This window comes from Pavona decussata, unplaced genomic scaffold, assembly GCF_977016875.1.
Source record: "Pavona decussata unplaced genomic scaffold, jaPavDecu1.1 SCAFFOLD_26, whole genome shotgun sequence".
NCBI classification, from domain to species: domain Eukaryota; kingdom Metazoa; phylum Cnidaria; class Anthozoa; order Scleractinia; family Agariciidae; genus Pavona; species Pavona decussata.
Genome location: NW_028145449.1, coordinates 2,639,456 through 2,666,787, shown reverse-complemented (window position 1 = coordinate 2,666,787; position 27,332 = coordinate 2,639,456). Strand labels below are relative to the sequence as shown.

The following is a 27,332-nucleotide window of genomic DNA, read 5'->3' as shown; positions in this document are numbered from 1 at the left end:
AATCCGGGGGGTTGGGGCAGGTGCGGCTGACTCATAACACTGACCTGTTTAAACAAGGGACCCTGATACAACGGATCGTGTCTAAAAGTACACACGAGTGACCACGAATGACCACGAGTGACTACGAGTGACCACGAGTGAGAACAGCATGAAAATATTATACTGACGTCATTTTTATCAAATAGTCACTACTTAACCTCAAATGGACCGTTTTTGCATACCAATATAGGTTAATTTGATACTGAAGACGTTTCAGAGAGACGAGGGGGGAGCGGATGGGGAGAGGGGTGTGATATGGGGGCTGGAGTGGTCTAAATCTACCTCCTCCCATTACCTTAAATCCCAGCCCCCCCCCCCCTTTTTTTTGTTGACTTTGCCTTTTGAGAAAATGTAATTAATTACATTTTGCAGTCCCAAAATTCTCAAAAGGCAAAGTCAACAAAAAAGGAGGGAGTAGAGGGTGGGATTAATGGTAACGGGAGGAGGTAAGCTTAGACCACCCCACCCCACCTATCACACCCTTCCCCCCATCCGCTCCCCTGTCGTCTCTCTGAAACGTCTTCAGTATCAAATTAAGGGGGGACTTAACCTAAACGCCATTTTTCAGCACTTGACATGGCTTTAATGGAAATATCTCGTTCACGTTGCAAGCAATCCAAAAACTCTATGCTCATCCCGTGAATCTATGTTGTGGGGTCTTTTGTGAATTTTTGGGTGATTTTTTGGTATATTTGGGAGGAGATAGTTTTTCTAGAAGGATTGGTAAAATTAAGAGAAGTAAGAAATATTGAAGATTTAGTGAAATTTTAAAATTAGAATTTGCAGTTAATAATTAATAGACGGACACCAAGTTAGTCCACTGGCAACCTGGGGTGCTCTTGCGTGGGTATCCACTGTCTGTTGTTGTTCTAAAAATCATTTTCTTTCTTCTAGCCCTTCTTAAAACCTCTTCAAATTTCATTCAAATTTAGGTTCAGTCATTTGCTTAGATTTGTTCCTCTGCAATAACTACTAGTGAAAAATAGAAAATCGCATTAAAAATAACTATAATTATAAAAATGCAACGTCTGTGGCATTTGCATTTTTTAAAGGCGAAAATAAAGCCTTGCAAATACTAGTCTCTCGATTTCTTGAGACTAAAGCCCCATTTACACTACAGAAAATCTTTGGCACGGCTCCGATAAAAATGGCACGCGTACCCAAAAAAAGGGTTCGGCTCGGGTAAATTTTTTAGTGTAAATGATTTTGCCCTACCAAATTTTATTCCCGCCGACCTAAAATCTCACCCGTGCTCGGCCCTTCTTAAAAGGTAGTCCGAGCACGGGTGAAATTGGTACGCGTTTCCAAAAACTCGGCCCGGCTCGGACGAAATGTGTAGTGTAAACGATTGACTGTAAATAAATAAGCCATTGGCCGCATGCGCCCTAAGGAATAATCATGTACGCTACCCAAGATGTTGAGTCTTTTACCCGTACCAAAACATTTTCTCACACCGCTTAGCACGGCAGAAAAAAGACATGTAAACAGGACATCAGTGCTATAGTTTTTGATACGTGTACCATTTTTATCCGTGTATAAAATGGGGCTTAAGTCTTCTCGAAAATTAGGTATAAAATAACTTTGTTTATTCAGTGTAAACACCAATGAAATACCAGGTGAGCTTTCGCGCGAAAACATGATATCTTCACACGTGAAAATAACATGTTATCTTCAAGCGTGGATATCACCGCTGCTATGATTACATGATAAATCGCGCCTTTTGCAATCGGTTTGCTATTTCATTGGCGTTATATAATAAACAGAACATTACATGGCCGCTTGGAGATACGAAATTTCTCTTTGAGTGTTGAAAAATATTTCACTCGTTCGCTGCGCTCACTCGTGAAATATTTTTCAACACTCGAAGAGAAATTTCGTATCTACGCGCGGCCATGTAATATCCTCTGTGTCATAGATAAACATTCCCGCCATAAGAGCGTCAACGGAAGGGAACATCTGGCTGGTGATAAAAAAAAAACTTACAATCTTCTGAGTCTCGGTATAATGACCCCGTTAAAAATTCCCACGCGGCCATTTAAGTTGGCTTAATATGAATTTGGTGCACGCCTCAACACTTTCTATTTATACTCGACGCATATCTCTTCGTGACAACCGGTGTTTCACTAACAAAAGCCTTTTCGTAAGGGTAATGAAATGCGGTAAATTTAGACATTCCCCCCCCCCCCCCCCATCTTCTTACCATCCGCTCTCTCCCCTGTCCGTCGGAAATGTCTTTAGTATCAAATTTACCTATCTAGGTGTCCGAAAACGGTCTATTTGCGGTTAAATAGTGGCTTTTTGATAAAAATGACGTCATTATGAGTCAGTAGAATATTTTCATGTTCACACTCGTGGTCACTTGTGGTCATTCGTGTACATCACAAGCAACTTTATTACGACATCAACAAGACAGATAAAAAGTAGACAGACCAGTTAATATTACTAACAAAAGGCCGACGGTCATTTGACCAAAAAAGAACGGATCGAGATCTACAAATCATTTCTTACAATCTTCACAGCCAATAACATCACCGTGACGGCTAATTGCAGTCGAATACTTTCGAACCATTTCCTTGAACATTAAAATACTGAACGTTTAAACTCAATGAACAAGGGGAAAACTTCATTGATTACTCATTCGTCATTCTTTGCTTTACAGTTGAAAGTTATTCCAAGAAAAGATCAAGAAACGGCGAAAGAAACCGTTTACCTAGACATATTTAAATTGAAAGCATGCAGTAGAAGACTTCTCAATTGAAACTGAGATGTGACCAGTCGAGAAAACACACCTTTGCTAGTTTCCTGTTGAGGAAAAAATAAAGAAAAGGTTAATAGTTTGCAGCTAGTAATTAAAAGGTATTAAAGTAACATTTTAACGGGGACTTGGCATGTTTACAATGTTGTACATGTCTGAAACCGACGGTTTGTTTTAAATTTGTCCCGTATGAAAAACTCGAATGATAGAAGTCTTTCTTTGTGAATAATTAGATAAGGCAACAACAGTGTGTCTTCTTACCAGGAGACTCCTCCAGGTCATTTGCTAAGTACTGTAAATGATTTCAAACTGAATCTTAGTATGGAATTAGTAAGTAGGTCCCTTATTTAAACAGCACTAAATGGTATCTGTGGCCCTCTATCTTACTAAATTAGAACTGTAAGAAAAGTGGATTAATTATGTGGCATAGCCGTCTACGTGAAAGTAACCATAGGGTGATGTTAGGAATTTTTCCTCTGTTTCTGTTCCGTTTATTCATATTTATTTTTCATTCATGTCTATTTATACTCATGTCTCACTTCAAAGTATGATTGAACTTATAATTAGGTAAGTTATGATCACCGCTGGGTGCGGGTAGTCGTGAGAGGGACAGTTTGAGAGATGACAAACCGGTGATCATCAGAAAATTAACCTTGGTGATGATTTCAACTCAGGTTGTCCAGACAGTCAATGTCATCTCAAACATACCTTCTCATAATTACACCTACTCGGATGATAATAATTTACCTAATCTTGGCGTGACTCTTGGGTTTAAAGCATTTACAGTTTTAAACTGTTGTATTCATGTTTTCAACAAGTCTTTAGTAAGGAACAGGTAGTTCAGTGATTATTTGCTCAGTGATTATTAACCCCTATGGTATCTCACGAAATTATTACTATTACTATGGTTGACAACACTGACTAACCTCTTGCAATAACGGTGGGGCACAAATTATCCAAGGGGTGGCAGACCATAATTACTTTTCAGCAACTTTTCCAAGAACTTGAACTTGAGCTTAACGACAAATTTTGTCCGCTAAATCTGTACGATTTACGAATTTGTGACACAATGCTTCATGTAAAACTTGGTACGTTGCAGCTGAGTCTTCCTTTTGTTTCCACTTCATCAGCATTTCATATGCTTTCTCGCTTAACTCCCATTTACAATGGTCAAACCCATCCAGCTTTGCTTTGTCAAATTTTAGCCGACGTCCTAGCGCGTGCCAAGATTTGCCAATGCTCACTGATACTTCCTCCAATTCATCAGGAGATGGACTGCCATCTTTAACTGCAACTACAAAGAACAGAGTGCTTGAGCATTTAAATAAGAATAACGTAAAGTACCGATGGTTGCCATTGTTTGAAAGAAGCAAGCAGCAAAATTAAAGTCTGTCACTAAAATCCCTTCGAAGTAATGACTCCCTGAAAAACCTAACAAGAACAAAACAGTGCAAGCACATGTAATTTGCTATGTATCAAAATCCCTGAAAATATCGGCCAATAAATACAGCAAACCACCGTCTTCAAGGCGTTAGTTATGTAAAAAGTGCGTCTGTTGTCTGATAACAAACAGATTACGTCAAACTGCGGCAAGAACTAAGAAGTGCGCTACGAGCCGTTTCGAGTAGCGTGACAAATGTCACGATGAGAATTTCTGACCCCAAAATATTACAGCACGCCAGCCGCTTCACTGCGATTTGTAATCGATTACTCGCCATTACAGGATTTCTATGGACATCACTTTTCGACAAATACCTCCTTTCTTTTCACACCACAACAAAATTCTAGCTTTTTCTAACCTGGTTGAAGTCACTTGCAACGGGCGTCGACAGATTTTCATTGGACAAGTTTTACTTTCCCGCAAAAAATTTTCCTGTGTTTTCCGCTACTCGCCAAAACAGTTTGAAAAAATTTATTGACCAGTCAATCTGACTGGACTCTAGACTCTCATCACGTGCGCCAGTTACACCTCTTAATGACGTCATTTGTACGTGCAAACTCTTCTAACTCCGCTACAACGATCAAAATGCGAATTTCACACTGTTCATACTGTTCATTGTACATATAACGAACGTAGAAAATCACTGAATGTTTAGATGTTCAATGACTTGTTGTTCCCCATCCTTTGGCAGTGCATGTGTTTTTTGGGAAGAGTGATTGCTAGAGCGTTCAGAGAGGTTGGGGATAGCGCCATACGAGCTGCTTTCAAACTGTTCTTTAGTCGCAACTAGCAAGACAGAGACCTTGGTTAATTTTTAGTATCCTCAGAAGGTGTCCTCTTTGCCAATTAATACTACGCTGTTCCAAAATATACCAACAGCTTCTACGTAGCACATTAAGTGATAGCCCTGGTTTACTTATCAAGATATTAACAATAAAAATGTAAATAACAATCTGTAAAGGAAAAAGCTTATGTGGAGCGCGTCGAATTTTTGTGGCAAACTATCACTCACACCCCTTTTCACCACGTACCAAACCCTTCAACTGTAATCAAATACAGTTAAGTTCAGTCTTGCGAACACCTTTCCATTACAGACATCTTGTTATTGTGGATAGGAATGAAGACCCAGCGAGGATGAATTGGTAACATTACGCACCGCACTAGATCGTGGTCCTAAAGGCCTCTATTTTAGCAGGAGTTGACATTAAATATTTTGAAAGTTGGCATCCACAAATGTTTGTAGAAATGCCTAGAAATAATAATAATAATAATAATAATAATAATAATAATAATAATAATAATAGTAATAATAATAATAATAATAATAATAATAAAATCTTTCTTTATTATAATATTCCAAGCAAAATTGATATTTACAAGTTAAAAGTAGAAAAAAGAGCTATTAAAACCTATTTACAATTCAATATTTAAAATTCATTTCGATTAAAAAAAAAGCGACTATTTCCAAGCACAACAGAGCTATTTTCAAGCACAATTTTTTAACAATAGTAAGACTAAAATTTTGATGAAATAAAAAAAGTTGTTAAAAAGATCCTAAAATACTAATTTACAACGTCACGCCATCATTCACTTTCTAAAATTAGCGGAGACACGCTTGGCTAGCGTTTAAGCGGCAGTCATCAATGAAATCCTCAAATGGAATTTTGTGAAAAGGTGTCCTGGAGCCTCTTACGCATGTGTGTACCGACCTTAAAATCTCAAAAGAAAGCAATGTTCTAATCCAAGTGATAGTAATGTGATAAGGTTCCTCATTCTTTTCTGAGAGCTTCTCGGCTAGGCGTTTGAGAAAGCAATTGCAGTCGGCTCCCATCCCACCGTTGGTTCCAAAAACTAGGGGAGTGACAGATCCCATTTCAACGTCCAGCACCCTCTGTTGGTACTTCCGCTTTTTCTCCTCTTCCTGCTCTTTAAAGATTGTCGATGTTGCTTTTCTCTGGTTACACTTGGAGTTAACATGCGTTACTCTGACATCGAAAAATGCTGTAACTCCTCGAGACCAAAAGCCCCCTGTCTTCATGTCCAGTCTTGCATCCGGACTTGTCACCGCGCTTCTGAGGTTGAATTGCTCATTGTCGAGAGGTTGTAGTTGTGGCTCGACTTCAACGTTGGTGCAAACCTTACCAAGAAAAGAGGTAAGTAAGTTGCGGACGCCATCATGTCTCTGCGCCACGAACCCTCCCTTTTTGCATGACAGGGCATGGCAGACGGTATACTTCTCCCCACAAACACACTTGCTTGGTAAATCAGTCAGGGGAAAATTATACCTTAAACGCAGAGAGTCTCTGAATTCTTGTTTATTCAGCACTAAGCCTTGATCGACAAGAGGTACTGCGGTAAGCCACGAGCTCGCACCCTTGTCTCTCGATTGGTTAACTGACCGCAGCAGATCCGAGGGTAGAGTGGAATCAATACTTTCCATTCTCGATTTCACCAACGCAATTTTTGAAGCTTGATGTTGTCTTTTTAACTCCTCCGTGGACCTCTCGCCTGCCACCATGAAAGTGCTCTGTTTGGTGATGGAATCTGCGTGCGATGCTGTTATTGTCGTAGAAGCAGCAAACTGCTATGGAGCTTCAAACCGTAAGTCAGGTACGCCAAGCCCTCCTTGAGCGGGTGTCAAAGTAAAAAGCTGACGCAGATTGCTAGGGAGGGGCTCCGTTTGACCGAATAGTGTTGGGAGGAGTAAGTCGTCAATCGCCTCTTGAATAGGGTCAACGTAATCTTCAAACGACTCTATTGTGCGCATGAAATAGGTAAACTTGGATTTGTAACCCTTCGTGAAAACAGTGTAGGCTGCATGAGGCTGGCTCCTTGCTATCTCAGATAGGGCTTCGAGTTCTCCTTTCCATCCAAGGACCTTTTCCCGACAATATTGATCTTTGAACTCTTGAGATCCGATGACGGCCCCTAAGTGGCACTGACCTTCAGTTGTAATATTAACCTCGTCTCCAAACACCTTTTTTGCCTCAACTGCAAGTACGTCCGACTTGACAATCAGCCAGCTCTTTGGTCCATTCACTAGATAACCATACTTCTTTCCTTCCTGACTCAGGTGATTGTACCAATTATACAAGGGCACGATTAGTCCACCCCCCGCAGAGTCGTCGGCTAGCCATACTTGCTTAACACCTGGTGTGCTTATCCTTAAGCTCTGGATCATGATAGATGTACTGACCGAGTACCAGGGCATGGCTAAGGGATCCCCCTGCGTTGTACCCTCCTGTGATAGTATCTCACCTCCGCCGCAAATAAAGAGCTTCGACGGGCTTCTGTAGGTGTTAATGATGTAAAGTGACATTTCCTTGCAGGTTATCTGGATGTTATCTAAGGCGACGGATCTGTTCATTTGGTTAAAGGCATTGCTTGCATCTATCAGTAAAATACCATCCGTTCCTTCTTCTGCAAACACTTGACTCATAGCATGTATCGCGGCCTCTGAGCCTGCACTATGGCCTGCACAAACCTGAAGGGGGCCCGCTGCGTCTTTGATCTCTTCCTTCAAAAATCCAGCGATAGTTTTTCCAACTATTCGCCTCAGGACCTCGCCAACGCCAATAGGTCGTATTCCAGGGTTTTTATCCAAGGGGATGAGTCTGCAAGAGGTGTAGCCTTCTAGCAAAGACGGGTGGTAAGCGATCTTTAACAGATTTCTTGTGAAAAAGGCAATCTCCTCTCTCAAAACCTTGCCTTCAGCCTTGAAATTCTTGGAGCAAAGGATTCTTCGATATAGCTCGGCATCCATCCCCGACGGCCCGGCTGAGCCCTTTGTTTTGGATGCAGCATCAAAGATCATTTTCTCGTCGATCAGGTCAAAAACGCCAGGAGGAATGTAATCAATGGGCCCGTATAATAAACTCTCATCTGCGATATCTGCCGCTAATAATAATAATAATAATAATAATAATAATAATAATAATAATAATAATAATAATAATAATAATAATAATAATAATAATAAGATATTATACAGTGTCAACTAATCGAAATTCTATGCAAATGATACAAGTAGCAATAACCAGATATGCTTTTGGCTCGCATTAACTTTACCCATTTTATCGTTCAGTTTGGCCCTGATTATCTGCTCGTAGGTCAAACCGACTAGCTTGTATCTGCCAATACCTATTTTTCAAAGTTTAACTGTGACAGCTTATTCACCTGGTTTGGGTAGAAGACTGACATAGTGGTGCTCGTGTAAGTGCCCCAGCACAAGCCGGTTGCTGCTGTCAACATCACGATTTTGTTCTGGGCTGATGGTTACGTCATGATTGGCTGAGAGACTGCTAATCACATGAATGCATGTTTCATAGCAGTTTGATACAGCATGGAGAATCACGTGATCACCCCACGTCCCATCTGCAGACATCTTTGTTAGGTAATCAGACCAAGACTGATACCCGTGAACAAAATTGAACAGTTTTGTGCCATCTGACTAAAAAGAAGAAAATAATAAGAATAAGCATCATATTTGGTTAAGGCGGATGTTAGCTCAAAAGGAGGAAGGCAATGCCTAGCAAAGCATTTGGTTTTCTTTTCTTCCAGTTTTTTGAAGTTGCTGGAAGTTTCATTGTACACTGTCTTTTTTAAGATTTTCCAAAACCTTCCTAAGATGGTCACAAGCTCAATCTCACTGCTTTCTGTAAGAATGAACATTAAATGTCCTCAATATTAGTGAAGTTTCGACAATCTTTCGGTTTTGCCCAATTTTTCCGTGTACCTCAGTGCACCAATTTAATTAACAGTAGCTACCATCAAAAAGATGAAATGTTGTCTAGTATTCGGAAAAAAATATTCTTCCCAATTCATCATTTCCACAATATACTTGATGAATTGAGTTGGCATCTCACATGCGATGACTTTTTTTAAAATTTATATTCCCTTACAGTTACATCATGGTCATCAATTGACATCGACATCTTCCAAGATTCTTCACCCTAAGCGACTCACCAGAGTAGGGTTCTTCTCGAGATACTGGACAATGTGCTGCCTCAACGCGTTTTGAGATATCCGAATTCCCTTCACAAGGTCCAGTTGTTCTGACAATGAGTAAAACATGCAATTTCCTGATCCTTCATTATCAGAAACTGTGAAGCCTTTGTCTGAAGCAATTTCTTCCAACCTCTTTGATACGTCAGTCATCCTGGTGGTGTTCCTGAGATAATGTTGCAGTTGCTCGACATCACGTAAATTTTGCTTCGCTGAAGAGTAAGCAAAAACCTTATTAGACTTTCTAAATGTTTTGAAGCTCCAAGTGATTATAACACATCAGGTAGACGAACTTTCATATATAACTTACTATAGTTGCCATTACTAACTGAGGCATCCTTAAAATATTAATCAGACCATACAAAGCAAGGCTTAATGTCAGGAATTGGTAACCAAAAAGTTCGAGCTCAACTATGCAGGCACTCAGTAGTCCTAGTAAGGGGTTGGGAAGGGGGGGGGGGGGGGAATAGATTAATAATGACATCATTCTTCCCGGTGTTTCATGCACGTCTGTCTCTGCAATCTCTGCATACATAAAAGATACGATGGATGCAGCTCAACTGTACCATAAGTCGGTGTTACAGTCTATCTAATTTCGCTCCCTTTATTACAATGTTTGGACGTACTGATCGAAGAAAGAATGATGCATGTGTTGATAGTTACTTAAGGCCAATTGAATTCCCTTTCAATGCGCGCAGCATCTTGTTAATGAAACAAAATAAATCAATCACTTTATTAAAGTGTCAATGAAGAAAGAAAAGAATACCAGGAAGAAACAAACAAAGGAAGGCAAAAAGGAAAGAAGGTAGAAAGAAGTGAAGAAGGAAGAAAGAAGGAAAGAAAGGAAGGGAGACAGGGAATAAGGGAGGAAGAAAGAAGGACGGAACAAATGAAGGAACGAACAAAGCGAAGGAAGGAAGAAAGGAAGGAAGGAAGGAAGGAAGGAGGGAAGGAAGCAATGGAAGGAAGGAAAGAAGGAAGGAAGGAAGGAAGGAAGGAAGGAAGGAAGGAAGGAAGGAAGGAAGGAAGGAAGGAAGGAAGGAAGGAAGGAAGGAAGGAAGGAAGGAAGGAAGGAAGGGGGAAGAAGGAAGGAGGAGAGCAGGCAAGCATGTTTACAAGCTAAAGGTGATGTTAAAGCATTTCCACCGAAAAACAAACTTAATGAATTTCGTGAGAAATTTGCACAGTTGCTTATTATATCTAGTATATCAAGATTGAAGAGAAAAAAATGGGGGTTACTGCTTGTTTTCCGCTGTAGGGATGCATGAAGTATATAATAACTTTGCTAGTTTATGACATCATTACTAAAAAACCAAGCCTTGAGAGATGAGTCACCCACTACTTCCAAAAAGCTATTCCTGTCAATAAAATATTACTTATTGTTCTTGTAAGAACGTAACGACGTAACAGCGTGATAGTAGAATGCCTTAAAACTGCTAAAGTATGACACTAACGAAAACATAGGGTTGTATTGGGTTACTGCACCCATCCAATGAAGCACTTAAATAACAAATTGTAATAGCTGATCCTGAGAATATTTCAAAACTGAGACAAGAAAATTTTTGAAATTTGAAGATATCGCTAAGAGTCGTATTTTCTTAAAATACGTGCAAAAAAAAAAAAAAAATAGGAAGTCACTATGTTTTTTTTTTACCAGAAAAGGACTAATAATTGCCCCATTCTCTCCCACGCGTTTGCAACGCAAGAAAGTACCGTAGTATGGATGTGTAGTGCAATTTAATGGAATCTCCTTGAATGATTGTCTTCATTAGGCCACAGAAAAATCAATTACTTTATCTTACAAAAGTAATACAGATTTAGGCGTTTTTACCTGAGACTTCCACACACTTTTTCCGTTTGGAACTTTTATAAGTGCGGTGCGACAACACTCTCTTGGATTTACAAGATATTGGCGTCTGTTCAGGCGAATCATCACTTGACGTACCTGTAAATCAATAACTAATAAGAACTTCTCATGTATGCTTAACTGAAACATGTATTCAAGTTAATCTCTTGCACGTCTTACGACGAAATTAATAATGCCTGCTTTCCGAGGTTTTTGCGTACTGTATTTACTGATATCAACGCCTTAGTGAGTGTTTTTCCACAAAAACAACAGAGATTCAGATGTTTTACCTGTGTCTTCTGCGTCTCTTTTCCTTTTGTGTAACAATCCTCTCTTCAAAATAGTATGTGCCTGGCTTTCTTTAAACAAACCATCAGTTGAAGTACCTGTATTAAACAATTAATAAAGTTTTCCCTTCCACTACACTGATACACGCGTAGATGACAAGAAGTTGTAATTAATTTTCTTTGGAAAATTTGCACGGTAGCTAACTACATCCAGCCCAGGATTACATTAGAAATTTCATCAGACTCTTTTCACGTTATTAGGGCTGCATGCAGTGTATAACAATTTTGCTAGTTTGTGACAACAGCATTAAAAAACTAAAGTTTGTGACAACAGCATTAAAATACTAAGCCATTACTCCCTATCAATGAAACACTAGACAGTATTTTTCTTTAAAGAGCGCACCAAAGTGACAGTAAAATGCTTTAAAGGTGCCGAAACAAATGACAGTACCGAGGATATGGGGCCATTTGGGCATCTGCACGCACAAAAAATTGATTCCAGATAACTATCTAAACAAAAAGTGACGAAGTTTTGGGGCGCTTCCTCACATATAAAAAATACTCAAAGTCGGTGCGGGCAGGATCAACCAATCCCCTCCACTCCCCCGGTCTAGAAATAGCTAATATAATATGAAATAATAAGCCACCATGCACGTTAAGAAGAAGACGACCAATAATTTAATTTTCTTAGCCTCAAAAAAATACAAATCGAAATGTTTTTTATGTGTGCGCGAGCTGACGACGCAAGACATTTTGGGCAGTACAGATACCCACTGCAATTCAACCGAATCTTCTAAAATTATTTTGTTGATATTAGGACACAGTAAAAATACAGTTAGTAAATTAGCATTATTCCACAATATCAACATTCAATTTTACCTGTATGTTTAGTGTTTTTTTTTCCTATAAGGTTGTTGAGTGGGGTTTGAATACCCTGTCTTGGATCTAATAGCTATCAGCATTTTTTTAAAGGATTTTTCACCTTATTCACAAAATAAGAAGACCGATAGCGATTGTTATCGTAAATAGACAACTAACGGTGGACGTGCGCATTTACCCGTCCATTTTTGGGTTTAATTGTTCTGGCTAGGGTTCTGAAGAGATAACTCTTTTACTAGTATCTTTAACCAATCGTTTAGGTCTTGATTGTATAACTTACAGCTCATGAAGGCAACCAGTCATTAAACCATTTTCAAAACTGACTTATATCGATCATCTTAATTTAACCATATACGACACATTGTCCTCACCTTTGACCGAGAACCACTTTTCCAGTCTGGGGAGATTCGCTGTTTGACAACATTGGAAGCAGCAGCTTAAACACCCTCCAGATATAACCTTGACAAGGCTCATGCAGTCCTCATGTGCACAAGAGACTTGACCGTGGTTTGCGCACTTGATATCCTCCTCCGGACAGCAAGGACATTCAACACACAATTCATACTTTAAATTGTTCAACCAGGGCAGCTCTTGTCTCATATTGCTCAATTCATCTTCCAGAAACATTCGCACATGACTTGCTACTTCTTCTTCTTCGGTCGGAGGCAATTGCTCGTCTCGTGTTCTTTGGTGTTTCAATACAATCTTGATGAACCTTTTCTTGCACAAAAGGGTCAGTTGGTAGCGGAAAGTTTTCTCAAGGAAGAAGGTCGACGCCCCCTCATAAAATCTGGGAGGCTGCGTGAATCCATTAGCAGGGCACCGTCGAGAACACCTTGACACCAGCTGAAAGAAGAGGCCAAGAGGAACAAAACCCTCTAAAAAGTGAAGATACAGGGGGCATGGGTCGGACAACGAGGGTTCCATTTTTCGAAGGGCTTTAGGTGGCGTCTTCAGTTGCGCTGGCACAAAGTAATGTATATCACTTGGAGACCTCGCAAACTTCACTAGCAATCCGAAATGCTCCATCATATTCAAAATGTCCTCGTTGGGTACGCCTTGCTGACAATACTTGGAAAATACGTGTTCAACAAGTTGCATACTAAGAACGCCTGTTTCTTCCATGTCTCTCCACAACTTGGAATGTCTAGATTCCTGTCAAAAAATTAAAACAACATCAATAAGGAGGATTTTTTGAGACACTATATCAAGGTCGTTTAACCATCTAAACACACCAAGGAAACATTCTTGCATGTTTACTTATGAGAAATATACGAAGAAAAAAAATGCATAACACCCCTATATAAAGTACACCCGCAGTGTATCCTGTTAGTAATGTGAAACACAGCAAGTTGGGTTTACACGTCAATCTTATTTTTAGGTCTGTTTTAGCGATATCATACTACTCGCTGATTAATTTCTGAATTATGATCCGCTGAGGCGAGCTATATTGAAGACACCATCAAAAACGAGATTAGGTTATTTACATAATCAGGGAAACCGAGAAACAGTTGTTTGAAACACCTGATAAAGCACAAAATCCGAGTTTGTGACATGATCATAATGTCTGAAAAGAAAGTTTTGAATAGAGAGCACTAAATTTAGCAAACGCTTCTTTGTTTCTTCACACAAAATGTGAAACGATACCAACGACGAGCGGCTGATGTCATCACACATTATGGGTAGGGCACATTTAACCGTGCATTTACTACTTCCCTTTTGGGGAGTTAAGTTCAAGGGGCTGCTTTGCACGGGTTTTCATTTTAACATTATAACAATCCTGGATCATGAGTGACGGTCGGGGAAAAGTAAAACGTCAGTAAAACTGACGACAGGCTTGAGTGTGAAATGTTTGTTTTTCATTTAGCTTTTAAAACATCAGTAAGCGTTCGTTCACGAACATTCTCAGATGTAATTAAGGTGCAAGGAGTCAGAATAAAGAGGAAACGTCTACTTGCTTGTGTTAAACATTTCCTGCTGGAACATTTGCATAAATAATCCTACCATGTTATTGAGGCAGACATTTCCTTCATAAGCTTTGAATTTTAGTAAAACACCAGCATAAATTGTGATTTCGAGTTTTTATTGTCATTTTTGCTTTTATAAATTGGAAATAGTTTGTAAATAGTTCCTGAAAAACCTCACGAGGATGTTACTATTAAAGTTATTTATTTATTTATTTATTTATTTATTTACTTATTAAACTGCAAGTGTTTGACCTCAGATCAAAAAAGGTTTTTAACTCCCATAGAGACCATTAACATCTTGATCTGGCGTTTCATTGGGTATCAAGATTCATCCAGCTGAACCAAATGTCAGCTATTCGCTGCTCACTTTATGTATTATTAATGAGTTTGAGAACTCAATAATAAATACTTTACTTCAAAGTCGCAGTTCCATAGTAATCTTTCCATGCATACTCAAGAACTTAGCTGAAAGCAAGACACATAGACAAGCACCTGACTTACTTCATGGGAACGTCGGCCCAAATTCGGGAAGAATGACAGCAATTTGTTTCAGAAAATAGCCCATTGTAGCATTCAGGCAACTATAGGAAAGCCTGGTTATGAGAAGCAGAGGATGTGAACACTTTATTAAGGCTATAGCACTCTTGGGGAAAAAGTGCAGACAGATCTTCTTTCGTTGGTAAGTATCTGTATAAATTAGCCTTTCTCTGGTGCAAAGGTGGAAGATAAAAAAACGAGAAAATGATCGCGACAGGTTAATAATGGACTTTAAGCACACAACATTTTTTAATTTTTGCACAAATGCCACGAAAGTTCGTGACTTTTCAAGAAATTTATCCGGGAACGATTTTGCATGGTAAATCAGGCTCACTGAATTTGATGTTACAATAGCAATCTATTTTTGCCAGGCCTCTTTTTAAGAAACAGGAAGATTTCGGTTTTTAATGATTCAAAATTGACTTTCTTGCAGACAAAGTCATCTAACATTTTTTTAACTCTGAGGTTTTGGGAGAAATCAAGACATCCAAGGTGGCGGTTCCTAGATTACCATTTCTTTGAAATCGTGGTGTAATTCCTGCTTCATGTGACGTCATCAATTCTTACTACGGACCTCAAAGGAAACATCTTCAGACTTACATCTATCCTTTAACTCTCACTGTTATAAGTTTTATACTTGAGAAGCTATGAAGACAAAAAAGCCCGGGCTAGATAGGGTTAAGAAGAACTTGAACGAAAAGTTTGTTTGCGAATACTCGTCGTGTAACATACACAGATAAACCTGTAAATGGTCAGATGCCAGGCATCAACGTAACAAGCAAACAATAGACCCACGGACCTTTTGTCTTTGACTAACAAAAGACGGATCGAAACGCACCAATCCCTTTTTTTTTAGTCTTCACAGCCAATAACATCTCGACGTCGTTGACCAGTCAGGATAACAACCAGAGACATATATGCCACCTACTGACGTTCCACGATTCACTTGACGTCAGTCAAAGCAACCCCCAAACACTCCTTCTCAGGACTTCACTCACCCGGATGATCATAATTTACGTACTTATAAAGAAAAGTAACAAAAAAAGGTTGGTGCAAAATGCAAAAAAAAAATCGTAATAAAAATGTGTAAGGCAAATTATCACAAGACTTTTAAATCGTCATGCGAGAAATTTGAAATACGAATTGTTTTACAAAAAGTTTAACATGGAAAAAATATATTGAAACCTCTCCAGCAAAAAAAATATTCTTTCAGAATCTACTGGGAAAACTTTTAACCTGCTGGGTTTCCCCCCCCCCCCGAGATAACCCACCATGGCACCCAACGGTAAAAGGCAGCCAAGAATAAGGTACGCGGCTGCTCACTTTTTGGACTTTTTATTCTGTCAGGTTCTTACCATTTCGTTGTACGGACGGATTGTTATGAGTTGTTTAAACACGTCAATCAACCACTGGGCCTGTAGTACAACAGTGTTGTGGTGTCTTACGATAATTCCGAGATCGTGATAGAAATCCAACATGGTGGCAATTTCGTCCTCATTCCTGACAAAGCACACTTCCTGGATAATAGTTTGGAGTTGTTGCAGGTTTAGGTAATACGTTTTCTTGGCAATCAAAGCCTTAATGACCTTCTCAAAGTTAAACCACCTGAAGGGCAAAGAAGGGAGATAATCCAAATAAATGCAACATGTAAATATTATATTGGTAGCTTTGTTTTTTTAGCTGTATTACGTTGTAAAGTAGAGGGATGTTTTTGCCCGTATGGTACGCTCTTTCTATAGAAACTACAAAGTCTGTGAAAAGCTACCTTTTCCGTTCCCCTACCAAACGCAACTTTTCAAGTTTTGACGTCCATTCCCTATTACTATTACACATATCTCAACTTTGACCTTGATATTCAGTTACTGAATAATCAAGGAAAACAACGGTCAACTATGTGCGCTTTGAACGAACTCAAAAGCCGAGTGCGTGATGTTGCAACTGGTTCTTATTTTGTAAACTTACCGAACTGGTACCTCCTCCCCCATGTATGGCTCTTCTTGCAACACTTCAATCATTTTTTCCTGAATTGCACGAACGCCAGCCCCTGATGACCCTTGCGTATTATCAATTGAAAAAAAAGGCCGGATTACGTGACCATCAAAGTCTTTTCGAGAAAGCACTGTCTGGATCAGGTGTTCCATTATCTTAATGTCCTGGAGAGGTTTGTCAGCATGTGTTCCTACAATAAACACAGGGGGACGTAGGTAAGATGGCTCTTTGTCAGTCTCTTTCCTGTTATTCACTAAATTTGGTTTTGCTGAACACATAGTTCTGACTGAAACAAGCCACGACAACAAGTTCTCCAAATTTGTTTCGCCATTTGGGTTTCTTAAAAGAATGTCATTAACACCTTGTCTGACACAAGGCTCAGCAATGTTCTTTAATCCTTTGCTGAGATTGTACACCAACATATAAACTGCTCGTGATGACAAGAACACTGGATAGGAAGCGTAATAAAGATGCTGTCCGGCAAAGTCCCAAAGGTCTAGAGTCATGTGGTTTTTCGCTGATGTTGAATCACTTGGCAGGTTTAAACCTTTTAAATGTTGAACGAGAAGATCTGTGAATTCCTCCGGAGGCAAAGTAGGGTCGAAATTCAATGCAGATTCTTTAGCTGCTTTCTCGTTGTGGCGCCCATTTTGAGCTTCATGGACTTTCGCAAATGTGGTTCCTTCCCTGATAGGATCCTGAAAGGAGTTTTTTGAATGGTTACGATATCGTAGCTGTTGGTCTGATAAGTGGCTCAAAAGGCAAAACTTCTCCTTAACACCGTTTTACGTTTTTATCAGTTGAACTAAAAAAAGGACACCCGTTAGGAATATGTAAACACTAGCTTCTAGAGAATGCTGTCTGTATATCTGTTAGTCAATCCCGCTTGCAATACTTAATCCTAATGTACCGATATTCGCATAAGAAGACATGTTCCTACGTCTAATACAGCGATTTGAAAAGGACTTTTTAAAGCAAAGCCAAAGTCGTCATTGTGATCAATCATAACAAAGGCAAGCGAGACAATAATGCAATCAGAACTAGAAGCCGGAAAATGCATATAATATTTTAGAAGTGCGAGAAAACGAGTGTGAAGAAGTCAGGGTTTTATTAGTTGGTCTTAGTTAGTGATGACGCACGATGGAATGAAACCAAAGCGAACACGACTACCGTTCGCCACACGCTTTTCAGTTGAGGGGAGATATCAATAAATCAATCAATCAAGACCGCAATTTGACCACTTTACTTTGCTTTTTTTTTCCAAAGGGTCGCCTAGGATTTGAGGCAGGGTCTCATGTGTTAGCAATCCATCAGGAAGATTTTAACTTGAGACCCTCGCAATACAAGTCATCCTTTTAGAAGTGCTTCGTTTGTAATCGACGCTATGATGACATTCCTGAAAGTAGCTTGATAAAGTTAATTCATGTATTAGTTTAGTAGGGTGCAATATGAATTTCAAACAAACGCTGATGCAAAGCATTCTCTGTTTTGTTTTGTTTTTTTGTTTTTACCGTTATGGCCCCTTTAGTTTCATTGTACTTCTATAGCAAAAATTGTTCGTGTGCAGGTCATCGAGCTTGACTGAAACCGAAAAAATGCGTTCGATATAGTCTAACAATAGTTTCTGTTTTAATGCGCTTACTTTTTTTCTTTTGCAAATAATGTAACCAACCTGATTCACTTGAGATTTTTTCTCCATAGACTCATCTTCCTTAGCGGCGGTAAAACCAGACTATTCAATCAGAAAAACAAGACCTCAGTTTAGTTTCTAACGTTACCATAGACTTACTTTGATCAACATAACGAAACAAACCTTCAGTGGTAACATTCATAAAGGCAAAAATGTTGGCTGCTAAACTACTCTTTGACAAGCTTTGTAAGAATAATAAATTTTTCTGTTTTGTTTTGTTTTACTTTTTTTTATTTTTTGTTTGTTTTTACCGTTATGGCCCCTTTATGTTCATTGTACTTCCATAGCAAACATTGTTCGTGTTCAGGTCATCGAGCTTGACTGAAACCGAAAAAATGCGTTCGATATAGTCTAACAATAGTTTCTGTTTTGATGTGCTTACCTTTTTTTCTTTTAAAAATAATGTAACCAACCTGATTTACTTGAGATTTTTTCTCCATAGACTCATCTTCCTTAGCGGCGGTAAAACCAGACTATTCAATCAGAAAAACAAGACCTCAGTTTAGTTTCCAACGTTACCATAGATACTTACTTTGATCAACATAACGAAAAAAACCTTCGGTGGTAAAAATCATAAAGGCAAAAATGTTGGCTGCTAAACCACTCTTTGACAAGGTGGGTAAGAATAATGAAACAAAAACTGATAAACTATTAACGTACTGTATTACACTGCCGGTCGGCGGTAACGTATTCATTACATTGTGTTGTATTGTGCTGTTGCTGCATCGTACAGTTACTTACTTCAGTCTAAAAGTTCTCTATCTAATCTATGTACATCAGGATACCAACCTCATTCTTTTGATATGTCATCTCCTTTGGTTCATCTTGAGCTCCTGGGTTTACACTTGTTTCATCTTCTCCAATCTGAGCAGCCACCATCTTTGCAAGGTCGTTTGCAAACTCAGACACACTTAACTTCTCGTCGGTTCGCTGCCAGTTCTTCACTTGATCAACATCAATTTCGAACTTTGATGGATCAACCTCTATTCCATTCGTGCTCTGCTCATAAGGATCGAATGGCTGACCTAAGAAGGATTTCTTCAAACTTGTCTTTCCCGCTCGATCTTGGCCTATCAGCATGATTCTAGCACGGTGCACCTTTACTTTTCCAGTCTTCAAAGCATTTGCATAGGCAAGCTGCGCTCTTGGTCCTCGTGCTTTAATCTCACTTGGTACTTATTGCAGAAATATGTTACAAGAAAAAACACAATACACACATGGTTTAGTAGATACTTTAAAACTAGTTGTAACTACTAAACCACAGTTTGAAACGTGTGGCTGAAAAGTTTCATCCTCTCATTTCATCCTGAGTAAAATTAAGAATTTTCTCCCGGACGTACAAGTTGGTCTCTGTCGTGCATTTCGCGTTTCTTGAACACTCTACCGTGTCTATTGACTGGACTCCTGACAGGAATTCACACCATCTGAGCAGAAAGACTTATTCTCTCCCATTTACAAACGTCAAAGGAGAATCTGATAATTTTTTTAGTAGAAATTGTTAGTTGTATATAACGGAGCTTTCACGTGACAAGGAGTGTTGGTGGTAACGAACGCTTTCTTTCCTCTGAAAGCTTACCCTCGCAGACAACTTCGCAGAATCTAATAAACACAACCTAACAACATCGGAGACATGGAAAATTTTGCTGATTGTGATTGTCATTACACTTATCTATCGACAATAACACCCAGTATAGTTCACTACAAAATTTTCTCCAAGCCCGATCGTTTAAATTGATCACGTGATGTGATACAAGCCATACACGGAGAGACACTATCAGCGCTGTGCTATCAGAGCAAAGTGTCCATCGGGCGAAAATGCCCGGATGGATTGTATTTGTTCCCGAAAAAGATCTTTCATTTATTCATCCAATTCATTACTTAGTAACAAAAAGGTGATTTTCGTTGTATATTTTTTTACCCTTGTAAGTTGCATATTCGTCTTTTCTTATTTCAACTTTTCACCTTAAATTAAACTGAGGCTAAATTGGAAAGCAGTAAAATGGGAATACCAGTCCTAGTGACTTTTAATTTATGCGGAAAATTGTTTTAGTGCTGAACAATAAAAACAATAGAATTTCGTCTCACGTCTATCGTATCGGGTTTGATAGTTGTAGAACAATATTCAAGTATAAGCCTCGAAGTTTAATTCTCAGGCTAACATTAATTTTGTTTTTTTAAATAAAATTGAAAGAACATCAAATTTCCGCAGGGCAGCTATCAGCCGATAGTGCCTCGACAAAAACGCTCTATTGTTTAAGTAGAAACTACAATTCAGAGTGTAGTTAACTTATAAAGGTTACTTTAAATCTCAGTGAAATCAACCCTTAATTTCCCGAGTATATTTATTTTTATAACGGGTCTCAGGGAATTTGGAAAGCCCACAGTTTAAATACCCAATAAAAGAATAGCAATAACAATTAAATTGTCATAGATCAAAATTCATCACCAATCCCTACTGGGGGAAAAGCAGATCAAACAAGATGCCCTGCTAATGGCATTAACACGGAATGCTTAATGTAGCCTCAATTATCCCCCATTGTATGTTTCGCAGATATTTAAAAACTATCCTCCCTTGGCAATTGAAATAATTGTCTTAATGGTTTTATTCAGATATATTGCGTGACACTTATCGTTGTGTTACTAGGAATCATACCAGAAATAACTGCAATAACGTCATGACCCCGCTGAACTGACCTGGCCTCCTCTAGCTCTAATCCTTCGCGTTGATTATTCGATCTGTTTATGAAAGCCGAATTTCTTCGGTGTGAACTCTCCCAATTTCCACCGTTTCAACTGCCGAGTACTACCTAGAAGTTATTATTTCGATTTACCGCTTGAAAAAGGTTTGTTTTATCTCTGAAAACGGCAGATCAGAGTCTTAAATTCATACATGTGGCCGCCATTGAACAAAAACAACTTTTCGAAATGATGACTTGCTTTGACGTCACACAAGTAGAGATAAGTGGGTCCCCTCCCTCGTGATATATGCGCCGATAATAGATTTTGATTGGGCTGTTTTTGTTCAAGACAATCAGAACAATAAATCTCTTCTGGAAGAGGGAGGAATTTAATCAAGGTTTAATGAATAAATCAAATAATGATTTGACGTCACACAGGAAGGGATAAGTAAGTCCCCTCTCTCGTGATATGTGCCCGAATAATAGATTTTGATTGGTCTAATTTTGTTGAAGACAATCAGAACAATACATCCCTACTAGGGGAGGACATATTTTAATGCATAAATTAATTTGGCGATTTGTGACTACGACGAAGAGAAAAAAAAAGATACCCGACCCAAACTTAGACACGGCCTGCCCTGCGGGCATTCCGAGTAGAAAATAAATCTACTTGGGAAAGGTTTGACCCAGGGGGTTAATACAGATAGAGGCTCCAGACTTAACTGACGGGATAATGGTACTTATCATCAATTAAAACTATCAGTAATCATGTTTGGTGTTCTCAAATCAAGTGTATAAGCCCACAGAGCTTTGCTCTTGGCCAATGTTCATTTTAAAAGCATCAAAAATCGCGCCAGAAAAATTAAAACACACTATGTGGGTATTCCTAGCGCTCTTTAGTAGAAAACTTAGTTTGTACTTCTCAGTTAGGTTGTATCTATTGCATTAAAGTTCTTTTGTCCTGTCTATCGTCACGTTCGGATAATTTTAATATTTATCGGACGACTAAACAACTAAGTTTTACTCTTGTAGTTTATCACGACCAAAATCCTTTTCATTTAGCTCAAACGTGGAACGTAAATCTCTTCCATCATTATAACCCTCAGCCCCCAGATACGCCTGCCAAATAGTAGCTTCTCCCAACCCAAAAACAGACAGGAAAATCCTCTGATTTAGACTACGAATTTTCTTCAATTTAAAACTGTAATATTACCTGAACTATCGTTCGAAAGTCCGTCTCCGTCTTTGAATTTATCCTCCCTTTGTTTGGCTTCTTTAGGATCCACTGAGCTTGATGATTCATCAAAACCATTTTCTGTAATTTGCATTTCAAGGTTGCTTTCACTGGCTTCTTCGTTTTCTCCAAGACTGCACGACGACTCTGCTTCTCTTATTTGGTTAACCCATTCCATTGCTTGTTTCTGGTCTCCAAGACTTTTATAGGAGTCTGAAGATATCTGGTAAACATTCACCTCTCCAGTTTTATATCCAGTTTCCTTAGAAATACGGAGGCTTTCTTTACCGTGTTCAGTACTTAGTTGGTAGTCTTTAAGTTTGTAATACGAGCAGGCTAGAACTCTATTCGCTTCTTCCTCTGCTTGTCTATTTCCAATTTCCTTAGCAATACTTAGGCTTTCTTTACCATGTTTAATACTTTGTTGGTAGTCTTTAAGATTGTAATACGACCAGGCTAGAACTCTATACGCGTGTTCCTCTCCTTGTCTTTCTCCAATTTCCTTAGCAATACTTAAGCTTTCTTTACCATGTTCAATACTTTGTTGGTAGTCTTTAAGATTGTAATACGACCAGGTTAGAACTCTATTCACTCCTTCCTCTGCTTGTCTTCTTCCAATTTCCTTAGCAATACTTAGGCTTTCTTTACCATGTTTAATACTTTGTTGGTAGTCTTTAAGATTGTAATACGAAAAGGCTAGAAGTCTATACCCCTGTTCCTCTGCTAGTCTCTCTCCACCTTCATAAGGAATACTTAAGCTTTTTTTACCATGATTAATACTTTGTTGGTAGTCTTTAAGAAAGTAATACGAATTGGCTAGAACATTACACGCCTCTCCCTCTGCTTGTCTTTTTCCAATTTCCTTAGAAATACTTAGGCTTTCTTTACCATGTTTAATACTTAGTTGGTAGTCTTTAAGATAGAAATACGAAACGGCTAGAAGTTTATACGCCTGTTCCTCTGCCTGCCTATTTCCAATTTCCTTAGCAATAATTAGGCTTTCTTTACCATGTTTAATACTTTGTTGGTAGTCTTTCAGCTTGTAATACGAAACGGCTAGAAGTCTATACGCTACTTCCTCTGCTTGTCTTTTTCCAATTTCCTTAGCAATACTTAAACTTTCTTTACCATGTTTAATACTAAGCTCGTAGCCTTTAAGATTGTAATACGACTTCGCTAGAACTCTGTACGCGTTTTCCTCTCCTTGTCTATTTCCAATTTCCTTAGCAATACTTAAGCTTTCTTTACCATGTTTAATACTTTGTTGGTGGTCTTTAAGATTGTAATACGTCTCGGCTAGAAGTATGTATTCCTCTCCCTCTGCTCGTCTATCTCCAAGTTCATTAAAAAGATTTAGACGCTGTTTGCGGAATTCAATGCTTTGTTGGTACTCTGAATTTTCTTCCATAGCCTTGGAAACACTGTCTCACTCCGTTACATAGGAAGACTGAAATTCAAATGGAAATTCAAATAATCGATATCAGTATTTTTAAAGTAATAATAGGAGCCACCCTGGTATACTCTTTATGAAGGGTGGCTGCTTCCACGCGGACAAAAAGCAATCCTTGGTTTTCACGTGACGACACCAAATTGTAAAATTCAAAACCGGGAGGTCTTCATTCAGGGCAAGATTACCTAAAAATATGTGTTTTCACAATTTCTTAGCTCGATGTCGTACTTCCTTTTTGAAAATAGAACAGTTTCAATTTCCGAGTTTTCATCGTGCGTGCCATAAAGGACGACGGTCGTATCTTCGAGTGATTTTTAGCATTCTCAAAAATTTAAGTTTGAGGAGAAATATTTATCCTAACATTCGAAAATTCACAAGGGAAAACAAACCCCTTCTCTGGAAAAGTGAACTCCAGATGTTTTTTTCCTATTTTCGGCCGCCATAAGCTCTAAATATTCGGTGTGAAACATTTTGTCAAGTAACTCGAGTACAGAATACCGCACAGACCTTAACACTTGGACAGATTCCTTATTTATTCATCATCCAAAACTTGTCAATTTCTTTACTTCATTCATGGAATGGTTTCCATTTTTTTTTTTTTCAATGGCGTGACAAAAATCGACAATGAAAACCGGCAATAAAACATTTTTGAGCATTTTTCTAGTCGTCATAATAGGTATAGTTGTTAAGTTGGAAACAGGAGAAAGAGGACTGGAACTAAGGCCGCCCTGCTACAGCTGCTGGTATTCGGTTTTCCTCCCTTCCGCACGGATCGCGCGCGTTGGGGCCCGAGGAACGCGCTTCGTGATTTGCGTTGGACTAAATGACGAGATGGATCCTGCGTGACTTAATACATTTTACGTGACATTAAGAATCCTGCATGATGAGAGGACGTGACGCTTGAGGTAGCTTAATGTCTTTTTTATCTTTAGCTTCCCCCCCCCTCCCCCCCTCAATTTCAATTCAGTTTGAACTGAAATTACAACTGGAAAGTCTTCTTTGGCGAGATCATGCGCCGATCAATTCAAATCTTTAATTAACACCCCCTTCTCCCAACACGGTGGAATACTCCGGGCATTTCACCACTTTCCATGCATATGGTAAACATAACTACATAGTGATCTGGTCCAAATTAAATGATTTCGTAAGATCTTCTGGTACGTTACCTACTTTCAAGAGGTGGAATAAATCTGTTGGTCTTGCTAATCTCGTTAACGAAAAGTGCGGACTGTTTCCTCTGTAATAATTCGTTATTATTGTAATTGATTATTTTTTTTTTAGTTTTCAAATACATTGTATATGATCATGTGAGTAAGATTTCTTATGTTCTTATTTGTTTTACTTATATCAGATTTTGGTCTCCCCAATAACCGTACTCTTTTGTATGTACTTCATGCACATGACACATCAGTTTAAAAAACCTTACTTTGCCTAATTTCCTGAGTTAAAAGTTCTGTCTGTTGCCTATAACTTGCAGTGGTAACAGACACTTGTTACCCAAGCATAATATTTACGATTTTTACGATTTCTGACAAGAACAAGCCGGTAACGACAATATTGCCACACCGCTGCCTTTCCTTCAAAGAACAAAAATTAACAAGATTAATTTAATTTGCTTTGTCTGAAAATGCCGTAAGTTGACGGGGTATTCTTCAGCCGCCTAGCTCACACACATGAAACTCAGTTAATATCAAATATCCTTTTCCTAGACTCAACTAATGAAGCCTTACCAAGCTCGACAAGAAGCATAAAAGGGCCATACGGATGCGGAACACTTCCATTTTTTCTTGCAGTTGTCTTGTTGGGTTCAAGCCGAGGTAGCATTACCTCACCACCTTCCAACGAGGAGAGATCAAAAACTATCTCGCTCCTCCCTCCCTGGGGCTCAATTTCACTCTGGTTCCCATGCAGTGCTTACAGCCAATCCAGGTCACGCGTGAACAGTATTTCCAAGAATGAAATAAACATTCTTTGTTCTGTCCGACGTGTGAATGGAATGTTGGACATTTCTCCAAAAATCGTTCCGAAAAAGACGCATTAACTGAAAAAAAAAGATTCAAAATACTTGGGAAACAATTGTAATTCTTAAAATATTTAATTTTGCAAAGTAAAGAAAAATACATAGCTTTATACTGTCAATAAGCTAGGGAAATTTATACGGGAACTCTGAAATCCCGTTGGCGATTTTCAAAACTAACATATAAATTTCAAAACTGCGTTCAAATTTCGAAAATACCGTTCACGCGTGACCTGGGTTGACTGTGACACTCAATGTGACTCACGAACTCCACACCAGCATTTTTGATGCGCTTTGGTGTTTTTGTGGGCATTCTCAAGAATGACAAGATATGTGCGAATGCTTTTCAGAAAAATATTTGTATGTTATGCTTTTCTCTGCGCGTCAAGTAGGTCGTTAAGTAGGAATGATAAAATAAAATAATTTCATGGGAGAATGAGTTCGAGGCAGTTTGTAAACAAGACGTCTGTCAAATTCGCTCTTGCATATAAAATTAAGTCCTTGCTTATTAATACATTAATCCACTTCTACAACATAGAGACTTTTTTTAATTGCTGGCTCCAAAAACTGTTCAGAAACGCATTTAAACCCATTGTAATGGTAGACAACACCATGTGATGCTTTATTTTATACTCACCAGTAACTTGACTTTAATGTCTTGCCCAAATTGTGAGTTTTAGTAATACCAAACAAACAACTTTTGTATTTGCCGAAAGTAATGTTATACTTGGGTGATCTGTGACTGACAGACAGAAAAATTCGCCACTTTCATGACTTGCACACTGAGACTTGAAATCCATCCTTAACAAACCGTTTAATCACGTTAAAAATGAAACATTTCAATAAAACTTTGACAGTGTAAAAATTTTAGAACGCTACAACTAAGAACACAATCAGTCAAAACAATCGTATGAGACAAATCAATTTGCATTGCATGTGAAATCAGCCAAGATTTACGACTGTCTGACTGCTTTTCTCATTTCCCATTTTGATTCCTAAAAAATAAAGTGCCTGACAGTTATAAAATGGTAACAAGCGCATAAGGGCTCAAATGTTGACAATCCAGCGAACAAAAAGCCAATTGTCGAAGCAATTCTTCGAAATTTCAAGTTCACGCTAATAACATTGCTGAGGCATTTGATACTTTGAGACTCGACCGACAAGTAAAACTTCCTGGAATGAGAGAGCAACTGAAAAGACAAACGCTGCAAACACAATCTTTTAGTCATTTCTGCGTGAGAGAAGGTAAATTTTCCTGTGTTACAACTAGGAGAAGCCAGTCCACCAACATAATAAGCGCCATTCAAGTCGATCGGATTCATGCAAACATGTTGCCCAACGAAAAGTGCTGAAGATTACCCGTGTACTTACCAATTTCTTCAGACGTCGCTGAACGGGTGCTGTAACCACTAAAAAGCGAAACTCAATATAAAACGTGGCAATCGAATAATCCAACTGCGAGGTAAGCACTTCCTTTTACAATTCGCTGAAATCTCTACGCCTCAATGAACACGGAAAT

The 27,332-nt window shown here is 38.8% G+C and overlaps 1 protein-coding gene and 1 pseudogene across 7 annotated transcripts; both read right to left on the bottom strand.

The window, feature by feature from the left end:
- Positions 1-2,342: 2,342 nt before the first annotated feature.
- Positions 2,343-27,332, bottom strand: LOC146485519 (uncharacterized). 6 transcript variants are annotated; one of them, XM_085103381.1, is made up of 14 exons: positions 27,185-27,332; positions 22,326-23,793; positions 19,224-19,609; positions 18,848-18,907; positions 18,417-18,476; positions 16,718-17,442; positions 16,111-16,360; positions 12,623-13,406; positions 11,376-11,444; positions 11,071-11,184; positions 9,201-9,451; positions 8,412-8,685; positions 3,721-4,088; positions 2,344-2,841 (listed from the first exon to the last, which is right to left on the bottom strand). In XM_085103381.1, the coding sequence occupies exons 2-13, from the start codon at positions 23,752-23,754 to the stop codon at positions 3,811-3,813; spliced, it is 4,680 nt and encodes a 1,559-aa protein (XP_084959507.1). In that variant the 5' UTR covers positions 23,755-23,793; positions 27,185-27,332; the 3' UTR covers positions 2,344-2,841; positions 3,721-3,810. The 6 variants fall into 6 exon arrangements, with proteins under 6 accessions (XP_084959509.1, XP_084959506.1, XP_084959507.1 ...); XM_085103379.1 differs by having other exon boundaries at positions 2,384-2,841; positions 11,376-11,471; XM_085103383.1 differs by lacking the exon at positions 11,071-11,184 and having other exon boundaries at positions 2,343-2,841; positions 11,376-11,471.
- Positions 4,070-8,127, bottom strand: LOC146485520 (uncharacterized; annotated as a pseudogene). Its single transcript, XR_014863395.1, has 2 exons — positions 4,454-8,127; positions 4,070-4,189 (listed from the first exon to the last, which is right to left on the bottom strand). The product of XR_014863395.1 is annotated as an uncharacterized LOC146485520 (transcript).

Excerpts from the sequence above, each read along its gene's own strand:
- LOC146485519 (XM_085103379.1), bottom strand. The coding sequence starts at position 23,754 with ATGGAAGAAAATTCAGAGTACCAACAAAGCATTGAATTCCGCAAACAG. Across the intron at positions 19,610-22,325 it reads ACTTTCGAACGATAGTTCAG|TACCAAGTGAGATTAAAGCA; the intron begins GTAATATTACAG and ends TTCTGCAATAAG. Across the intron at positions 13,407-16,110 it reads TCCGTCCGTACAACGAAATG|GAATCTAGACATTCCAAGTT; the intron begins GTAAGAACCTGA and ends ATTTTTTGACAG.